We start from the raw sequence: 19,809 nt of genomic DNA on the forward strand, positions 1-19,809 counted from the left end.
ATCTCACATATAAAAAAGTGTTGAGATGAAAAAGATTATAGATTTCACGTGTAAAAAAATTTTGAGTTAAAATAAATTTAGTAATTTGAGAGTTGGGTGTTTATTCACTAGACTCAATTTAAAATTAAACTAAACAGAATTTATCTCAATTCAGTCCAAGTTACAAACAGGGCCTAAATTATCACCATATGTTGCAAAATACTGCATGTAAGTTTCAGAGTCCCTGCCTGATTTGTGGCTGATTATCATTTTCTCGGAGACATGCACACATTTGTGGCTGATTTGTAAGCTGAGATTTTCTCTCCACATAATCATAGATTTCCAAGATCAAAGGTGGCAATACAAACGTTGATTGGGCATGCCAAAACAGCCACTGAAGCTCGTGTCTTGTACAAGAGATATCCTACTTGCCTCCAATCAATCTAGTATTTCTGATCAGACTGAATATACCCTGAATTTTTCTTTTCTTTGTTTTCATTAGTAAGTTTGCACGGTGATCAATATTCTGTACCTATGAAACTGGTAAGCAACAATCTCTGAAGTTTTAGATGCCAGCAGCTTCTGTGCATTGCCTAAAGCCAGTTCTTTTCCACTTTCATTTAAATGTTTAGGTCACAAAAATGAAAATAGATGCAGCAATTACTCGGATAAGCCGAGAAAATGGGCGAAGCTAGGGTATTTTGGCTCCCATCCTATTTCCTCACGAGTTTTCGAGTTGTTCAATCTCTTACCCAAAGGATCATTGGTGCCTGCAAAAACAAGACATGTAACCGAGTGGAAGTACGTGAGAACAATAGGTTCATATCAAGAGACTAAAGGAATAAATAATAGGACTAGTTGAAGTGTCAGTGAGAGTATGAGGAGCCTACCTGTGAAGCCCTCAAATTTTTTGCTGAATTTTCCACTTTTAGTAACCAAGTCCATTACTTCCTGCCTGCAAAGAAAAACCGAGGTTCCACATAGAAAGCCCCACAGTGGTAAGGACAATCTCATTGGCAATATATCACTAGTCACATGGAAAAGAATGGGGTAGGAGTCTTTATAAGATGAACTCAACAGTTAATTTTTTTTTTTTTTTTTTCTGGGAAAAGGAGGGGTTGTCAAGGAGCCACAAAGTTTAAAAAAAAAAAATCACAAAGAAGAGAAAAGACCTGGATAAAGGATGATTGTCACAACCCAGAAAAATCCGGCCACGAAATTTCTTCTTTAAGATTGCAACTGAAAGGGAAGCTGCATCCTGTCAAAAACAGGTCAAAACAATCGCAGTATTTTTATGTCATCCCTACTAAGTGCAGGACAAAGAGGCATTAGAACAAACGAGAATGAGCAGAAATACCAGAGACAATACAAAGATATACCAATGGCATATGGAACTCAAAAGCGACTATTTTTCTTTTAACATAATCAAAATGCAGAAAGCAGGGTAAGATAAACTCATCATAAAATAAATATAAAAATAAAGCCTTGGAGGAATTGATGAAGTACAGATTACAAGAAAAGGCGAGGCAATCTGCATAAATGAATTCCACCGACTGCAATTCATGAAGCAGAATAATAAATATAGAATAAAGACTTTGTCACCTCGTAGTGAATAAGATTCAGGATGTGATCTGGTCGAGCTTCAACAGTTCCTTTCCCTAACCAATAAGCATGTGCACCTCTATCTGCTTTGTGTTCATAGTTAAGTCTAATTCGGGGTAGAACAGATCATTGAAGTTTCTCCTATAAACCTAAATGAAATTCTCACAATTCAAGTATAAAAAAGGATATGTAAAGTCCTGCCAATCTAAGAACACAACCACCAGATTCCAGCACTACTTTTTCCGCTTTTAGAAGGACATCTGTCCTAGGGCTCCTCCCAATAGGTACCACCGGGGTGTCCTGCACAAGAAGAATATTGACCATTAGAACATGACCACACTCTATATGCAACAAGTTTGTAAACCACCAAGGTCACAGAAGGCAACACTGGCAATGCATTTAATATATCGCATAAGAAGGCAGACCATAGGTTCCTAGAGGGCAAGCCTATACGTCGATGCAGAGAACAAAAACAACTTTCTTCATTATCACAACAGAAAAATGCATTGTGTTAGATGTAATACCTCATCACACTGTCCATTGTCATTGCAATCATATGGTGCAGAGCTTGATGTAAATACGAAAGAACCTTCACCATTCCAGTTTAATGCAGCCAGCCTGCTTAGTACACGGCCCAAACCAATAAGGCAAAGCTTAGATGAGTACATGGTAGGATAAATTACAGAAATCAATTTTAACTTCTTACTGAAAATTATACATTTTTCCAGCAACCAAATGGACCCAGTTATCCCCAAAACCCAAAAAAAGGTTTCCATAGACCACTAGTGTTGGCTTAGTACAAAGATTCACTTTGATTCTGGAAGATGAAAGTAGCTAACGCACAAACACAACCAATCCATTCACTGTATGAAGGATATGTAAACTTCTAATCAAATAGAATTTTTGATAGTCAGGCACAGTTTAAAAGAGTATGGAAAGAATTACAAAACGGAAATAATGATTGAATCAACTCTTTGGCTAAGTAGAGATACATCGAGCCAAGACTAACTGGCCCTTTAGAGTTTATCCTATGGCAGTGTCCTATATTATACACAGCCTTGAATAGGATATTCTGCAAAATTCTATCTATTTTAAGCTCATTACCTAATACATATACTATACACCTTCTCACAAGATATTACACAAGCAGAATGTGTGAGTATGCTACATATAGGCCTTTCTTGGGCAGGATATACATGCCTAACAAGCACCAGAACAATCATTTTATATGCAAGTAAGTTCTAATACATCCATGTCCATGTCAGGAAGCTATCATATTGAGCTGTTGATAGATGATACTTTCAAAGCTGGGAGGTAATTCTCGAACCTTACCTGACATCGCCAGGATAGTCTGAAGTTCGTGACGGAGGAGCACAGAAAATAACATTCGGAAACCGGTGTGCCTCTGTAGTCCCCTTCAAAGATGGATCAATTCCCATCTTAATCAGTTCATCATGGTGATCAGTGGTAACCGTTTGGCCAAATACTTGACAACCTGGATGTTCCTGCTCAAACATAACCCCACAAGTTGACCATTTTATTTGCGTAAAACACCTATGTCCATAACAACCATCACAACAAGCTTCTACGAACTTTTAAGAATTAATGACCAAATATATAACAAAAAATTCATAAATACGTTCCCAATACCATACAAAAGAATCTATTTTAATCATAATTCTAAATGTGCCCGCCAAGAAATATTGTAAACACCACTTTGAAAGAAGGATAAATTAAAAGCGTCGTAAATCAATGACTTTGGATGAAACCGGTGCTAGTTGTTTATACGGAGACTAATCAAATCCATTACTATCTTGCCAAAATAAGGCCAAATAGTATCTCTCGTGAATTTCTGGTGCTTGTTGATCTTGCTAAAGAGGTTGTTTGGTGGCAGACGGAGTTGGTCAACCCCATTTGATATGTGAACTTTTTTGTACATTTGTTAGTTTGTATAGTTCAAGAAAAGTAGAAGTATTTTCTTCTGTGGTTTTTCAAAGTTCTGTACTGAGGTTTGGTTCACACGAGTGAGCTGTGAAATAATGATATATTCGTTTTTCTTTAAAAAAAAAAAAAAAAAAAAAAACGACGACTTAAGCTGATAAAATTGAAATCGAACTAGCTAAATCCCTCCCGCCATTTTTCTGCAACTAAGCGACCAAGAACTCCCGGTCCCACAATCAGCAGGTCATTCTCTCCCACCAAACCAGATGCAGCTGCCTCCAATCCTTCGTTTGCTGCAGCATCAACACACAATCAATAGAACGGTCTTCATCAAAATAGATTTCTCGATCGAAGAATGCTTAGAAGGCAAAATCTCACTCTAGTGTGGCATTGTTTGGCCACGGAGGAAAAAGAAAGACGAGAATTTTCCGGTTTTTTTTTTTAAGTATTTTTCATTTCCTTCCTGGTTCTAAGCAACCATCGGAGCCCCAGGACAGCGTATCAATCGGTTACAAATAAAATAAAATAAATTATCATATGCGATTAAATATTCGTCCCAAAACAATGCTTTAAAAAGAAGGAAAATATGCGTAAATGAGAGAGATAGAGAGAGAGACCGATGGTGGAGGAAGCGTTGACTTGGGAAGGAGTGGCCATGGAAGAGCGTTTCTTGATGAAGTGGCTGGGATTTCCGAGGAGCGACGCCGAGCGTTTCGAAATGAAGCTTATGGACAAGGGAGGAAAAGAAGAAAGCTTTGAGAAATGTGAGGCGAGTCCGTGAGATTGAGCGGTTGAGATGATGGTGGCGGTGGGTGTGAGTGCGGCACACGCAATGCTTCCCATTTGAAGTTATGAAAATGGGTCATATCCAGAGGGATATAATGGGTAGAGTCTGAAGCTGCCAAGTTGGTATTAAATTATGTTTTTCCGGACCCCCCGGGAAAGGGAAGAGTGACGCTGGATTTCAGACCAATTAAAAAAATACACCTGTATTTGGATTGAATTCGCCCCTGTTGCCTAGCGGATGACTATGAATTTGAAATGTGTCATCAAGAAGTATTAGCAGAATTGGTTATTTTATTTTTTAAATTTTAATTAATATATAATTTTTTCATCTTTACTCAATTATTCAAAATTTAAAATTTATATTGGATTAATCATTATATTCTTTATAATAATAAAATATTTTTATTATTTTATTATTTTTATCTTTTAATTAATTTTTATTTTATTTTTATAATCTTCAATAACTTCCAATAAATCATATTTATCTTTATTTTCACAATCTAACAATTTATAATATAATAATCTCATATGTATATAGATAGTAAAATCTTATATGAATAAAAATATCATATTTATAATATAATAATCTAAAAAAATATTTTTAGACTTACTATAGTTCTTTTCATATTTAAAAAGAATAATGAATTTACTGTAGCTTATAGTTTGGATGAAAATAATTTAGCTAATTCAATGTGGAGTAAATATAGATGATATTTGTTAAATTTAAAGATGAAAAGATATTTCACTAATCCAATACCAATGCTCTAACCATCTATATTGGGCTATGCATATATAAATATATATATTGTATAATATGACTTTAAAATTTTTTACATTAGTTTATACATATCTAAATATTTAGTTAGTTATGAACAGTACTTATTTAAATTTGGATAACTACTATTCACTCCACAAAACATATTTTAATCAATATTTTTCTTTCCTCCCACTCTCTCTCTTTCACAATCCTTTCATTTTCTCTCTCCTTCAATAATACAATAAGGATAATGCTGGAGCTCCCGCTGGGGGCTCCCACTAGGAGCTCCCGCTGGAGCTCTAGTGTATTTTATCATGTGTATTTTTTAATTCTTTTTTTATATAAATGTTTTTAATGATTTTAAATATTTTTAAAAAATAAAAAAAATTATAATATTATTAAATAATACTTGCTTAATCACGAAGTAAAATATAAAATATTTTTTTATGATTTTTTATTTTACTTCGTGATTAAGGAAGTATTTTTTAATAACTTTTTTTTTACTTCTTAATTAAGAAAGTGTCTTTAATGATGTTCTAAATTTATTTTATTTTTTAAAAAATATTAAAAAATATTATATAAAAAACAACTTAAAAAAAAACACATACAATATATGTCTACAGCCTCCAGCGGGAGCCCCCAGCGGGGGCTGTAGCACGATCCATACAATAAATATTCACATGAACATTCATTTTATTATTATAATTTTTTTATTATTGCATTTGTATTATTAATGTCAAATGTATGTAGTGGATACTAATTGCAAAATATATATAAAAAAATTAATTTAACAAAAAATTAATAATAACAAAATAATAATATTTTGTTATTATTTTGTCTCAAATATGCATAAGTGAATGTGAAAATTTTGCTTGATTTTGCATATGCATAGACTAATACTAATGCGCTAAGAAACAATGCAAGTTTTGTTTTAGTTTGTGTTTAGATAGTGAGATATTTTTAAATATTTTATGAATAATAATAAAAAATTAGTGATAAAATATTGAATAATAATGAAAATAAGTAAAAAATAATAATAATAAAATAATAAATAATAGTGAAATATTTTCAAAATACCTTAGTATCCAAATTAGGCCTAAGCAATTTACAAATTGGTTTAGTACTATTATGATCTAAAAAGTTAATATGTTTTTTGTAATTGAAATATATTCACTATACAAAATCAAAATTTATAATTATTTTCTTTTAAATGAATAATGATTGCCAATAACCTGATTCCAGCGAACTTCAGCAACTCATCGTCGAATTTCAATCCACACTGACTATTTGTTTAAAAATAATTAGCATTAGGAATTTTTAAATTTAGGGTTCATATTTTAAAGTTTTAGAAATTATTTTTAAAATAAGGAATTTAATTTAGTATGGCATGATTTTATTGTAAAATTGGTATAACTTATAAGGTATAGTGGTGTGTAATTAGAGGATAGGAAAGTCACTTTTACACAATATCACGCACCTTCGGTAATAAAATTATAATGAGTGTTTATTTTGTTGGGCTGATATTTGAAAAGCCCATAGAAACCAACAAGAATACTTATTTAGCCCAATAAAGCAATGAAGTTAATTGATGGAGGAAATGACAGAACAAATAGGTTTGGGAAGTTGAGCAATGACAAAACAATTGTTAGGCATCGATTGTGGGATGAGAAGCCTCAAACCATCCTTGTTGAACATGTTTTCTTGAAGAGATATCTCGATATTATTTCAAATCACAACCCCATTTTTCATTTGAGTAATATTATATATAAGTCTAAGTTGTGCAAGTTTTGTACATATCATTTATAAAAAAGTGGGTGTTAATAAAAATAATTATTTTTAGGTTGCATTTGTTTGCAAAACTCAGTTGAGTTCAGTCTAATTTTAAACTGAGTATAACATCCAAACACTCAACTCTTAAGTTACTAAACTCATCTCAACTCAAAATTTTCTTACACATGAGATTCATAACTTTTTTCAACTTAACACATCTTTATATATGAGACTCACAACCTTTTTTAATTTTTCATAAAAAGTATTAAATTTATCTTAACATCTAAATATATTTTAAACTTAATTTAGATGGGCATTACATAACTCCATTTACTACTCAACTCACTACTATTCATAAAAAATTGAGATCAGTTGAGCTCAACTCAAAATCTAAACGAAACCTTATAGTTCTTCAAGAGGAGCACCCAAAATCAAGGTGAAAAGCGTAACCCAATTAATAACGAATTAATAATAAATTGAAAAATAAATATTTTAATTTTAAAATTTTTTTATAAAAATAAATTTATAAATTAACATATATTGATATAATATAGATATAATATAAATTAATAATTTTATTATTTAATTTTATTATACATCAGTTACTATTCACTCTCGCACCTCAAACCTGATAGTTTTATATATATATATATATAGAGTGTGAGGTGGTAAATAGTAAATAATGATAAAAATAACGAAACAACGGACTGGACATAGGCAATCTACCCAATGAGTTTGAGTAGGGCTGTAAACAAATCGAGTCGAATTCGAACAAGTATATTAGTGTTTACGAACATCTCATTTATTAAATGAATCGAGTATACACGAGCCGAACTCGAGCTATTCACGAGCTGCTTTGTTCATTTACAGCCCTAAGTTGGAGGCTGCCTTGGATCTCGCTCTTCCGTTGAGTTTTCCATTTGAAACTGAAATTCAAGGGGTCAAATTTGTTGGCTTGATCTTTGTGATATGAAGACTTGTGGCCTTTTTTAATTCACAGATTGATATATATATTTTTACGGTCTGCACACCAAAATCTTCACTGTTCACCATATTAATCGGCTGCACACAAAATATGCTAAAGTTTTTAGTGTTCACATCAACCGTATATAAATGGTATAAATTTTGGTATGTTTGGTGTGCAGTCCGTAGAAACTTTCCCGTAACTATATAATTACATTTATAAAAAAAAAATAGTATTTAGAGTTCTTTATATTTAGAATTTATTAATAAACATGGTTCATTTTAAAAGGTAAAGATGTCTTGATGAGTTCGCATCCCTAGGGCCGCCTAGATTGGTGACAGATTAATTGATGTACACAGTATTTCCCTTTCATTATCAATCACTCGCATTATTATAGCTTAAGAAGTAAGCACGCAATGTTTTGCTTGTTAGGCAATTTGAGGGACTGTAATAATGGGTCGAGATTTGTATTGTGATATCCTATATGATATAAATAAGGATATATGGTGTATAGAATTTTATATTGCTTAAAAATTAGAAGTTTTTACTCTTTATAAGGTTTTAATAGGAATCTAATTATATCATTGACTAGTCATTTCGGAGTATAAGCGATGTGGTTTGGACCTTCTATTGAGATGTTATAAATGATATCAGAACTTATCCTAATAAAAAATATGAGACTTGAGCCTTACTACTTACAATGGATAGGCCTGACGAGGAAGTTGGAAATTTAAGGGGTAGATTGTGATACCCAATATGATATGAATAAATGTAGGTGATGTATGAGATCCCACATTGCTTGAGAAGGAAAAATTCTTGCTCTTTATAAGGTTTCAATGAGACTCTAATTATATCATTGACTAGTCCTTTTAGAGTATAGGCAATGTGGTTTGAGCCTTCTATTGGGGCGTTACATGTACAGTGAATTGAGATGAGATGAGATAAGAAGAAATTTAAATAAAATATTATTTTTATTTTAAAATTTGAAAAAATTAAATTATTTATTATATTTTGTATGAAAATTTGATAAAATTGTAATGATTAGATATGATAAAATTAGTTGAGATATTTTGTCAATCCAAACAACGTCTAATTCAGAGGTCATTTCTCTATATGAAATTTGGATAAGCCTATAAGCCATAGGCTCGCCTTCCATGTGATTTGAATGGAAATTATCTTTTTTCATAGATTCTTTTATTTATAAACGTGGAGTATACTCTTTTTACACTGCAACATGACAAGATCTGATTAGTCAAAGAAGAGGGCAGATGTATATAGCCTCCTCGTGTGGCAAGTTTATGGACTTGTCAAACTGAGAACATACATGGGGGGATCAGGAGACCATTAGGGATGCTGGATTGTACTCCATTGTGAAGCCTTCCTCTACTGCATGAACTCCTACCTTATATATATAGTTTACTCTTTACCTATTAATTTGCATTCGAAGACTCAAAACAGCCATTGCATTTTAATACTATTTATTTCCAACTTAAATGGAATAATTCTATTATGCCATGCTCAGATATCTTAACATCAAATTTGTCTAAGAGAGAATGAGAGAGTACAGATAAAATATTAAATAATTCAAGAGTACAGATAATGTGGTACTACTCTCCTCCAATCACATGATGGCATGTAATTAAATTTTTTTACATAAATATTATTATTTGACTATATGTACATGTCCGTATTAATTCAGAATTATCTAATAATTATTTAATCATAGGTTCTTTAAACTATACGGGATTGATTGTAAGATCGTCTCCAAATTAATTAGAAATTGTCAAAACTTGTAAATTTTATAACTTTGTAACTTGTTTTGGAGGTCCCATAAAGTTACATATTGAAGTTTATTTTGTTTTTATAAGATACTCATTATCCATCTTTCTATACTAATTAATCACCGCTACTTAAGACTCCTAAATTGTCGTTCCAATGTTTTCTTTGTAAATTTTCATCAAATCTATTATATGGGTCAAATCAACAGTCTATAATTTAGTCTAGAGATAAGAACGAAAATCAAATTAAGAGATAAAGTCAAGAAGAGATAAGATAAGTAAACTCAGATTCTTAAAAGGAAAGAGACTCAGGTTGCGTTTGGATGTTAAAGTGAGTTGAGTTGAGTTGAGTTGAGATAATAAAATATTGTTAGAATATATTATTTATTATTATTATTATTATTTTGGGATTTGAAAAAGTTGAATTGTTTATTATATTTTGTATTGGGATTTGAAAAAGTTATAATGATGAATTGAGATGAGTTGAGAGGAGTTGTGATTCCAAACGAAGCCTCAGACTGCTAAAAGGAAAAGGTTTCACAAGACAATCACTACAAGAAAATAGACCTATATATATATGAGGAAATCCCTCACAAAACGGAAGGACTCTCCACAAGCTTTCTATACAGAAATTTCCTACGTCCAAACTCTACCGCATCCAGTTACTCCAAATGATATTTTCTAAATTCTTTTATTGTATTATGCGATATGTGAGGTGATAAGAGATTGTAAAAACACTCATTATAGTAGATTTCGCTCCCAAATAATCTGTGAAAGTATGTTTTATATTGAACCATGTAAATTTTTATATCTCTTTTTATTTATTTTTATTTATTTATTTAACATTTATTTTATAGATAAATATAAAGAACACCGTATTAAAATTCGAATCATCAACGTGGACCAGATATAATTCTTTTCTTCATTCTGACTTCTTATGCGAATTTAGACATTAACATCTAAACCAACACATTAAGGCTTGTGTCTCATCCCAATTGTCAACAGAAGCTCACCTACCATAACAACCTTGTTTCTTAAGTCTCTGTCTGTCTGTCATTTCAATAACTCAAAAATCTTTATTAATTATAGATGGGTAGTGGGTTAATGATGCTACAAAATCTCACTTGGTTTGCTAATTCCTTCAAAAAGCAAGTCAAATTATTTCCATTAATTGCCATGTCAGAACACACATTTGCTTCTCCATAATATGCTTCACCTTAATGAGGTTTCAAAAGCCTTTAGCTACATTATTCTTCATTTTTTTAATAATTATTATTTTTTTAACAATAAATAATTATTTGTTAAAGATAAAGTATTTGGTAACTTTTCAATATATATCTCCCTTTCCCTCCCCCTTTTGTTTTTTTTTTAAATCATTGTACTATTAATCAGAAGTTAGGTTTAATGGAAGTTAGGTTTATTGGAAGTTAGGTAAGAGAAGGTTAAAAATCAAAACAAACTTGGGAAATTTTCTTTTTTCTTTTTTAAAAAAATAAAAAAGTAAAATCATGCCATTATTATTATTATTATTATAAATGTTATAATTGTAAAGAAATTATACAAAAATAAATCTATAAACTGATGGCCTTTCATAATTAAAATATTTCTCTATCATTATTATTATTATTTTATTATCTCTTATGTATGGTATCAATAATTGATATAATATAATTAAAAAAAATAGTATTTCTTAATTATAATAAGTATGAAGTGGGTCAAATCTCAAAATCAAATGTCATGGCTCATTTATTTTTATAGATAAGATGAGATGAGACGAGTTGAGTTGAGTTATGATAAAAATTGAAAATTGAAAAAAATATTATTATAAAATATTTTTTAATATTATTTTTGTTTTAAAATTTTTAAAAAGTTGAATTGTATATTTTATTTTGTATGAAGATTTAAAAAAAATTATAATAATTAAATAAAATAAAATGAAAATAATTGTAAAATTAAACGAGGGCCGAATATAAAAAATAATGACAAAAAAAACAAAACTTTTAAAAAAAGGAAATGCAGAAATTGAAGATAAACTGTCAAAGCAAAACTGGACGCCATTGCCGTTGGTATTATTATATTTCTCTTGTATTTTGGTTTGGAGACTTGAGTGTGGAACCCACGGCAACTTCCACACGCAACAGCCAATTACATTTCGCCACATTAAAACAAGAAAACCGAACTACGACACACCGTACAGTATGTCGCGGGATTTCTTCGACGTGGCGACAAATTATTGGAGTTTGACAGTACACACATGGAAGCTTCCCCTACAAAATACCACTCAACCGCAACCCCCCCACCTTCGCAATCCCAACATGAGGAAGACAACTTCACTCGCGCGTCCTACGTAATACGTATAGCTTCTTGGTCACATCAGTCAAAATATACAAAGACCAGAAAGAGAGAGTGGGAGATATCCATAAATATTCCTCCTTTTTTATTTTCTCTCTTTCCAAACATTCTCTTACTACTACAGGGATGTTTGAATCCGAGGAAAGTCCAACTGGGCGCTAGCCCACTGTGCTAACTGAGATCCTCCGTCCCAAAACAGAAAAAAGAAAAACACACAGAGGGACGCACAAAAAGCTAGTTTTATTTTATTTTACTGTTCCTCTCTGCTTTACCAAAGGGAGTGTTTGTTGTTGTTGTGTGACTATAGCTTGATTTGTTTGACTGTGCTACTGTTTGTGGGCAACTCCGAATCATTGCTTTCCGTTCCTTTTGTCTCGAAAAAGCTTCGGTCTCTTCAATTAGCGTATGCACATTCTTTGATCGAATCTAGCTCACTTTTTTTTCCCATTAGGGTTTCTCTGTGTGCGCGTGTATGTGATTCTTTGGTTGGAGAGGTTCTGTTTGGATGGAGAGAAAGTGAGAGGAGGAATGTGGTAAGAGGATGAGTCGATGAGAGAGGGGGGATGGGGTGCGTGTTTGGGAGACAGGTGTCCGCGAAGCCGATCTCTGTAGAAAAGGAGAGAAAGCAGGAGGAGGTCAGGGCTGAGAAAACTGAGGTTGAGGTTGGGGAGGCTCAGAGTGGTGGCAATCGGAAGGACAATGACGAGGAGGATAAGAGTGCGCGCCCGCGGAAAAGGTCTTCGAGGCCGAGGCCAAATCCGCGGCTGAGTAATCCGCCGAAGCACTTGCAAGGCGAGCAGGTCGCCGCCGGCTGGCCATCTTGGCTCTCCGCGGTCGCCGGAGAAGCTATCAATGGCTGGACGCCCCGGCGGGCCGACACCTTCGAGAAGCTCGACAAGGTAATCCCTTCGATTGCTGGTACTTGGGTTCTTTTGTCTGATGTACAAGTTGAAGTGGTTTTTTTTTTTTGGCGAGAAAATGTGTGGAAAGAAAGGCAGCAAAATTATTGGTCTTTTGTTTCATTCACGTCGTTTGGATTTCGTTAAATAAACTCTGTCCTAAAAAAAATTAGGAATGTGGTTTACTCGAATAATTTAATGCCAGATAGTTAATTTAGGAATCTTTTTATTCTGATAAAGTAAGAAGGTATGGATGTCTCAGTCATTAAAGTCGTGCTCGTATCTATCATGACTATTAGATCGGGCAAGGCACATACAGTAATGTTTACAAAGCCAGGGATGCTTTGACGGGGAAGATTGTTGCATTGAAGAAGGTACGGTTTGACAATTTGGAGCCGGAGAGTGTAAAGTTCATGGCCAGAGAGATTCTCATCCTGCGCCGTTTAGATCATCCCAATGTAGTAAAATTGGAAGGTCTTGTGACGTCGAGGATGTCCTGTAGTTTATACCTTGTATTTGAATATATGGAGCATGATTTGGCTGGCCTTGCTGCAAGCCCCGGAATTAAGTTCACAGAATCTCAGGTATTAGCAATCTTATTTTGCCAGTTTTTCGCTAGGACTAGTTGAAGATATATTTGCCTCGAATAACTGTTAGTCAGTTGGCCAGTGATCCTGAAGAGGTTGTTTTCTTATCTCATGTATGTTATTGATATGGCAGGTCAAATGTTACATGCATCAGCTATTATCTGGGCTTGAACACTGTCACAAACGCCATGTCCTGCATCGTGATATAAAGGGGTCAAATCTTTTACTTGACAATGAAGGAGTACTTAAAATTGCTGATTTTGGATTGGCTTCCATCTTCAATCCTAATCACAAGCAGCCTATGACCAGTAGGGTGGTTACCTTATGGTACCGACCTCCAGAACTTCTTCTTGGAGCTACTGATTATGGTGTAGGTGTGGACCTCTGGAGTGCTGGTTGCATTTTAGCAGAGTTGTTGGCTGGGAAGCCTATCATGCCTGGTCGCACAGAGGTAACCATTTGATGTTGGAATACATTTTATAAATTCTTTTATTGCTTCCTTCAATAGCTTTATGATGCTTTTGTTGGGCTCATTAATATCTTGGGGGTTGGTAGATTTGTTGCATTCTTGGTGTTACTTGAAGTTTCTCGTGTAACCAACACTTGCTTATGCTGTTGCATATGTTACTCAGGTGGAGCAGCTTCACAAGATATTTAAACTCTGTGGTTCTCCATCTGAAGGGTATTGGAAAAAGTCAAAGTTGCCGCATGCAACCATATTTAAGCCCCAACAATCGTACAAGCGATGCATAGCAGAGACATTCAAAGATTTTTCACCATCATCTTTACCACTAATTGAGACCCTCCTTGCAATTGACCCAGCTGAACGTCAGACTGCCACTGCTGCATTGAGGAGTGAAGTGAGATTTTACATTCAACTAATATATATAATCTTTCTTAATCTGCCTTTTATCAATGCGGTGAAGTGAGATTTTACATTTAACTATATTTAATATTCTTAATTTGCCTTTTTTAACTACTATTCTCTTTTCAATGTTGGCTTTTCTATGGCGGGTTTGCTCAAGAATATCAATATTTCAAGATATCTTTGATTACTTATTAAAAAAAAGTTTCATCATGTACATGCCTAAAAATAATGCATAAGATGAGGTATAACGTCTGATTGACATAATGATAAGCGTGATAATATATATATATATATATATGGAATGCATTAAAAATGTTCTCACCTTTTTCCTGTGTCTGTTGCGACATCCATTATTAGAAGTGGTAATTGGAAAATGTGAATCTCTGGGGGAAACATACACTTTTTTTTCATAATTAACTTCCTCTTGACGTTCTTTTTAATTTAACCATCTTCTGTTTGAGGTTTGTTTCAATTGTTAATTTGTAATTAGTAATGACAACTAAAAGCTCTACACTTATTTTCTATTGAGAAAATCTAAAATACTATGAACTACAAAATGCTTTCAATAATGACTGCTAAGCTTTGGTATTGGATAGATGAACTTAAGGGTCTAAAAACTATTTTGGCTACTTGAACGTAATCTGATTTTCCTGGCATCAAGATTATATTTGTAGTGTGTGCCCTGGACTAATCTAGTTGCATTAAGTCTTTTCTCCATTCTCAATTTTGTTTTCTTCTTAAAGTCAACACAGGTAAAAAAAAAAAAGAAGGTCATGGATCAATGGCTGGATGCAAATGAGCTGATCCAAGCCTAGCCAAGACAAGTATTTGGCCGTGCCTATTTATTTCCTCAAATAAATTATTGTTTACTGATAAAAAAAGAGAGTATTTGGCCATTCATTCTTGATTTGAGTTTGGTTGACTTGAGCTTATTCACATGCCTAAATGGGCATTTTCTTTAGCTGAAGCAATAATTTGTTCTTTTGTAGAATAGTATTTGTTTTTTTATAAATAGTATTTGATACTCTTACCTGTAAAGATACACAGAGATCCTCTAGTTATTATTGTATATGTGACAGCGTGTTTTCTTTTTTGGGGTAGTTTTTCACAACCAAACCATATGCATGTGAGCCTTCTAGCCTTCCCAAATATCCTCCCAGCAAGGAGATGGATGCTAAGTTACGAGACGAAGAAGCTAGAAGGTAGATAACTTCAATCAATTTTAATTTCGGTTGAATTCTTGAAGTGCATGGCTTTTAAGCTTTTATAATGTTGTTTGTGTTCTTTATGAAGTGCTGTCCAACTTTCTGAAAAACCATCAGGCAATGTGTGTAAGGAATTGAACAAAGTACAAGCATTGCAAAATTTTGCAACAATTTTCATATATAAATCAATTTTGGTACCTCTATAGTAAGTTCTAAGGCACCATGGCTTTTTCATGGAGATTTCCTAATCTGATGAAAGATTTTATTTTTTGTTCTAATAATGCCTCAATTATTAGTCATTTCTTCTCGTATCAGTTTATTGATTGGGAATAATACATTTCTCACCCTGAACTACCTCCACCGTTTATTCATAGTTTTGGGTACACATTGCAAAAGAGCTAATAATTTGGTGTGCAAAGTAAATTGTTTGTATTAGTTTCTAGATCATTTGAAAATTTATTCTCTTCATCTGCACTCCTATTTTTTAGCAAACACGAGTGTATGATTTTCTAAATATATAGTAATGACGTATTCTATTTTCTTCACCTACACTCTCAGTGCGCCCCAAAACTCTCCAATTCTAACCTTAAATGAGCTTCGTGTATATAGATTGAGAGCTGCTGGTAAAGTTAATGCAGATGGTGTGAGAAGATCTCGTCAACGTGATCGAGCTGCAAGGGGAATTCCTGCTCCAGAAGCGAATGCTGAGCTTCAAGCCAATCTTGATGTATGTCAGATAAGTTTCCTCTTTCGGCAAATATATATATATTTTTTATATGTATATGTATGCATGTATCTTTCTAGCTTTTTTTTTGTCTGTAAGTCAACAATACATTGTTGCTGAGGCCCAGTCATATTTACAGATAGAATAAGTTTTCTGGCCAGATAACTTTCCATGATTTAATGGATTAGGTTGCTTGGCAAAGAAAATGTTACCTTCAAAACTAAGGAAGTAACATTTTCAGATTTCTTTTATTATTGGCCGATTAGATAGATGCATTTGGAGAAACCTGTGGATCTCCATGGTTGACACTATGTCTTCCTTTTCCCCCCCTCCTCTTTTCCCCTGTGCTTCTCAGGGAAAGCAATTTCAAACACTCGCAGATCCCCTCGAAAACTAAAGAGCCTGTTGTTAGCATATTGTTCACCAACACCAATATGGGTGCCTATTATGGTCATTACCTAGCATAATATGAGTGAAAAAGGAGCAACTGACTTCCATACCAATGAGGAGGAAGTTGGTGTGGGCTGAACCGTGCTGTTGTTTGAAGCAAGGAAAGAAATTTGAACCTTTGGGAACTCATAATATGAGCTTGCTAGATGTCTGGAATAGCTGACCTGGTTCACAAAGACGAAGTTGCATACCACTTACTGCATCTTACAGTCTTCGTGGGGTGGAATAATGCAAAATGGGGAAGCCTCCAAAATGAGGAAATTATTTTCGGTCAAAATTTGTTTTATGAACAAACTCTTGTTGTCATTTTCCGCTACAAGTAATGATGCCCCAAATTTTAACTGGTGAAGTGTATACGAGCATCGATATAAGCGAGCAATTTAGGTGTTGTTTGGATAGTGAGTTGAGATAAAAGTTGAATAAAATATTATTAGAATATTATTTTTTAATATTATTATTGTTTTGAGATTTGAAAAAGTTGAATTGTTTATTATATTTTGTGTGAAAATTTGAGAAAGTTGTAATGATGAGATGAAACACTTTCACTATCCAAACGGAGCCTAGTTGTGTCTATAGTACAGGTTTTGAGTTTTCTTTAAATGGTCAAATTGAGATGCATAAATCATTATGTAAACGAACAGTTAGAAACAATACAACAGCTTTTTTTCAATATCAGTCAACGGCAGATCAGGGAAATAAGGAATATGTTTTTATAGAAAACACCATCCTTGCCAACATTCGGTTGTCTCACATATCATTGGTAAATAAAGTGGATAAACTGTCGATGACCCACCTAGGTTTGATGTGTATGGACTTATGTGGCAATTGACTAGTATTTGACCTACTAACAATGGATTGCAGAACATAACTTTATGCTGGGGTCAAGATACATCATATCTAACATTATAGCATCTGAACCAAGGATTTAATGATTTTTTTGATTAGTAAGCATTTAATTATCAGATTAAACTTTTTGATTGGTAAATAAATTAAAGCCAAGAATGTGAAACAAATAAAGGATGTGCCTGGGTAGGCGTCGAGTAATTATCAAATTAACTAGTCAGCAACTTACACTAAGTTCTGGGATGTAGATTAGAACAACTTTGTTTTCAGCCGTTCTTGCTGATTTGACCCTTGTGTACATGGTGCCTCTCTCTCTCTGACACACACACACAATGCAGAATATGTAAGTTATAAATGCTTCTCACCCTGCAGTTTTTAGTCCACTTTCAGGCCCTTATTGTCAAACTTCACAACTAAAGCCATTGGTGTTTACTTCCAATTGAATAGTATTGTAACACTATTTTATGGTACTTCTTATTCCAGAGGAGGCGTCTAATAACACATGCAAATGCAAAGAGCAAGAGTGAAAAATTTCCTCCTCCGCACCAAGATGGAACACTTGGCTATCCTTTGGGTTCTTCACATCATATTGATCCTGTTTTTGATACTTCTGAAATTCCATTCAGTTCTACACACTTCTCGTATTCAAAATCATCTATCCAAACTTGGTCTGGCCCATTGGTGGACACTGCTGCTGGTGGTGCTCCGAGAAGAAAGAAACATACAGCTGGTGATGGTCGGGCACAGTCAAGATCATCAAAAAAAAGATAAGAAGTTCTGCTCAGATCAAAGGGACATCACACAGTCATGTAATATAAACTTGATGTATTTGTGAGAATATTCATCAGGCTGCAAATGCTGCTGATTCAGTCCATAAATTCTGAGCCGGGAAAGCCGATTAAATTGAACACAGAGGTAATATATATACTGTCATCCAGTTTTCACATTTCTTGTTCTATTTTTTGTATTGTGAGAGGCTTCTCAAAGTTGTATATGTTTTATATTAATTCCCTCTTTGAGCTGAAATACTCTATTAGGTCAGTTAAAATTCTAATAAATTTGCTTTGGGAACCTTAATGGTGTTTGATTTTTCTTTATTATACCATGGTTACTTGTCAAGATTGAACTATATTTTCCAATGTGCAAGTAATTTTATTTTATTTTATTGTCATTCCTCAATGCGATCTTGCTTTCAGATTGTTCATATAACAAATATATCAGTTAATCCTTTTTTCGAACTGTTCTCTCTCTTTTTAGGGGTGAAATTGGACTTTGAATGATCACATGATTGCCCACCCAAGATTTACTCATTTATTTACCTCAATCGATCCCGTCCATTCATTTGCATAACGCTACACATTCAATGAAACCAAACCAATTATATGATCATATGTACTCGACTTAGCACAATGGTGGGTGCTCAAGTCAGTCTTACAATGATGCTGAAATATTAGGTGACAATTTTCAAGTATGCAATTTTCAAGAATATTTGGTGACTAACTACCTATGAAAGATGCTGAAATATTCACAAGAGAAATAATATTGGCAATCTTGGGTGTGCAAGTTCGGCAACTCTTTTGAAAAACTGAATAAATCTTAACTCATGAATTTATTTATTTTTTTTAATAATGGACATCACTTTTTTCTTTTAAAGGGAATGCGTGAAATTTACACAGTATTCTAAATTATATTTAGCGTTATTCATGTACACGCTCGCTATCAAATCAGAGCACTTGACAATGACAATCTTCTCAATTTGTAGTTGAGCCTTGTTAGGTACAAGCGGTTTGACACACCAAATTCCATACTGATGTTAATATGACTTTTTTTATTGAAAAGAAAAAAAAAAGTTTATGAGAGAAGAAAATGTCCTCTATCTCATGAAAATCATTTCTGTCTTTAATTTGTACTGTTTCATTAAATGAATATCTTACATGTCAGCATCGGTACGTGATTTGGTGCGTGAACTCGCTTGCAAGAAAACTTTTCCTTGCAAGCGAGTTCAATAAATGACATTGCACGGTGAGGACGGCAAAATTTTAGCAAAATTTTAGAAGATATGAAAGATAAATGATTTGTACAAATTTCAAATAGATAAACTTTGCAAAGTGGACCTAACCTCAAAAAGTGTAAAAAAAATCTACTCCTTTTAAGTGTGATCCAGTTTTTACAAAACGTCTACACGATATAAAAATTTTTTTTTCATCAGCCACTATTCACTACTTCATATTCTATGAAAAACACCCTTATATTCTTAAAAAAAAAACTTTACGTATGGAGTGAGAGTAAACAATAACTGATATA

The 19,809-nt window shown here is 33.4% G+C and overlaps 2 protein-coding genes across 2 annotated transcripts; one reads left to right on the top strand and one right to left on the bottom strand.

The window, feature by feature from the left end:
* Positions 1–318: 318 nt before the first annotated feature.
* Positions 319–4,401, bottom strand: LOC109005947. The gene is made up of 9 exons (XM_018985062.2): positions 4,140–4,401; positions 3,709–3,815; positions 2,914–3,086; positions 2,106–2,199; positions 1,771–1,881; positions 1,582–1,671; positions 1,152–1,237; positions 870–934; positions 319–749 (listed from the first exon to the last, which is right to left on the bottom strand). Exons 1-9 carry the CDS (start codon positions 4,363–4,365, stop codon positions 640–642), a joined length of 1,062 nt encoding a protein of 353 aa, XP_018840607.1. The 5' UTR covers positions 4,366–4,401; the 3' UTR covers positions 319–639.
* Positions 4,402–11,960: 7,559 nt separating this feature from the next.
* On the top strand, positions 11,961–18,602 carry LOC109005945 (probable serine/threonine-protein kinase At1g54610). Its single transcript, XM_018985061.2, has 7 exons — positions 11,961–12,828; positions 13,128–13,412; positions 13,549–13,866; positions 14,048–14,275; positions 15,385–15,485; positions 16,098–16,215; positions 17,989–18,602. The coding sequence occupies exons 1-7, from the start codon at positions 12,493–12,495 to the stop codon at positions 18,274–18,276; spliced, it is 1,674 nt and encodes a 557-aa protein (XP_018840606.1). The 5' UTR covers positions 11,961–12,492; the 3' UTR covers positions 18,277–18,602.
* Positions 18,603–19,809: the final 1,207 nt, after the last annotated feature.

The sequence above is a fragment of the Juglans regia genome, chromosome 12, assembly GCF_001411555.2.
Source record: "Juglans regia cultivar Chandler chromosome 12, Walnut 2.0, whole genome shotgun sequence".
In the NCBI taxonomy this organism is placed as follows: domain Eukaryota; kingdom Viridiplantae; phylum Streptophyta; class Magnoliopsida; order Fagales; family Juglandaceae; genus Juglans; species Juglans regia.

Coding starts and splice junctions, on each gene's coding strand:
- LOC109005947 (XM_018985062.2), bottom strand. CDS start 4,365: ATGGGAAGCATTGCGTGTGCCGCACTCACACCCACCGCCACCATCATC. Junction 3,816..4,139: donor CAACGCTTCCTCCACCATCG/GTCTCTCTCTCT, acceptor TTGATGCTGCAG/CAAACGAAGGATTGGAGGCA. Junction 2,200..2,913: donor GACTATCCTGGCGATGTCAG/GTAAGGTTCGAG, acceptor TGTACTAAGCAG/GCTGGCTGCATTAAACTGGA.
- LOC109005945 (XM_018985061.2), top strand. CDS start 12,493: ATGGGGTGCGTGTTTGGGAGACAGGTGTCCGCGAAGCCGATCTCTGTA. Junction 15,486..16,097: donor CGAGACGAAGAAGCTAGAAG/GTAGATAACTTC, acceptor TCGTGTATATAG/ATTGAGAGCTGCTGGTAAAG. Junction 16,216..17,988: donor AGCTTCAAGCCAATCTTGAT/GTATGTCAGATA, acceptor TTCTTATTCCAG/AGGAGGCGTCTAATAACACA.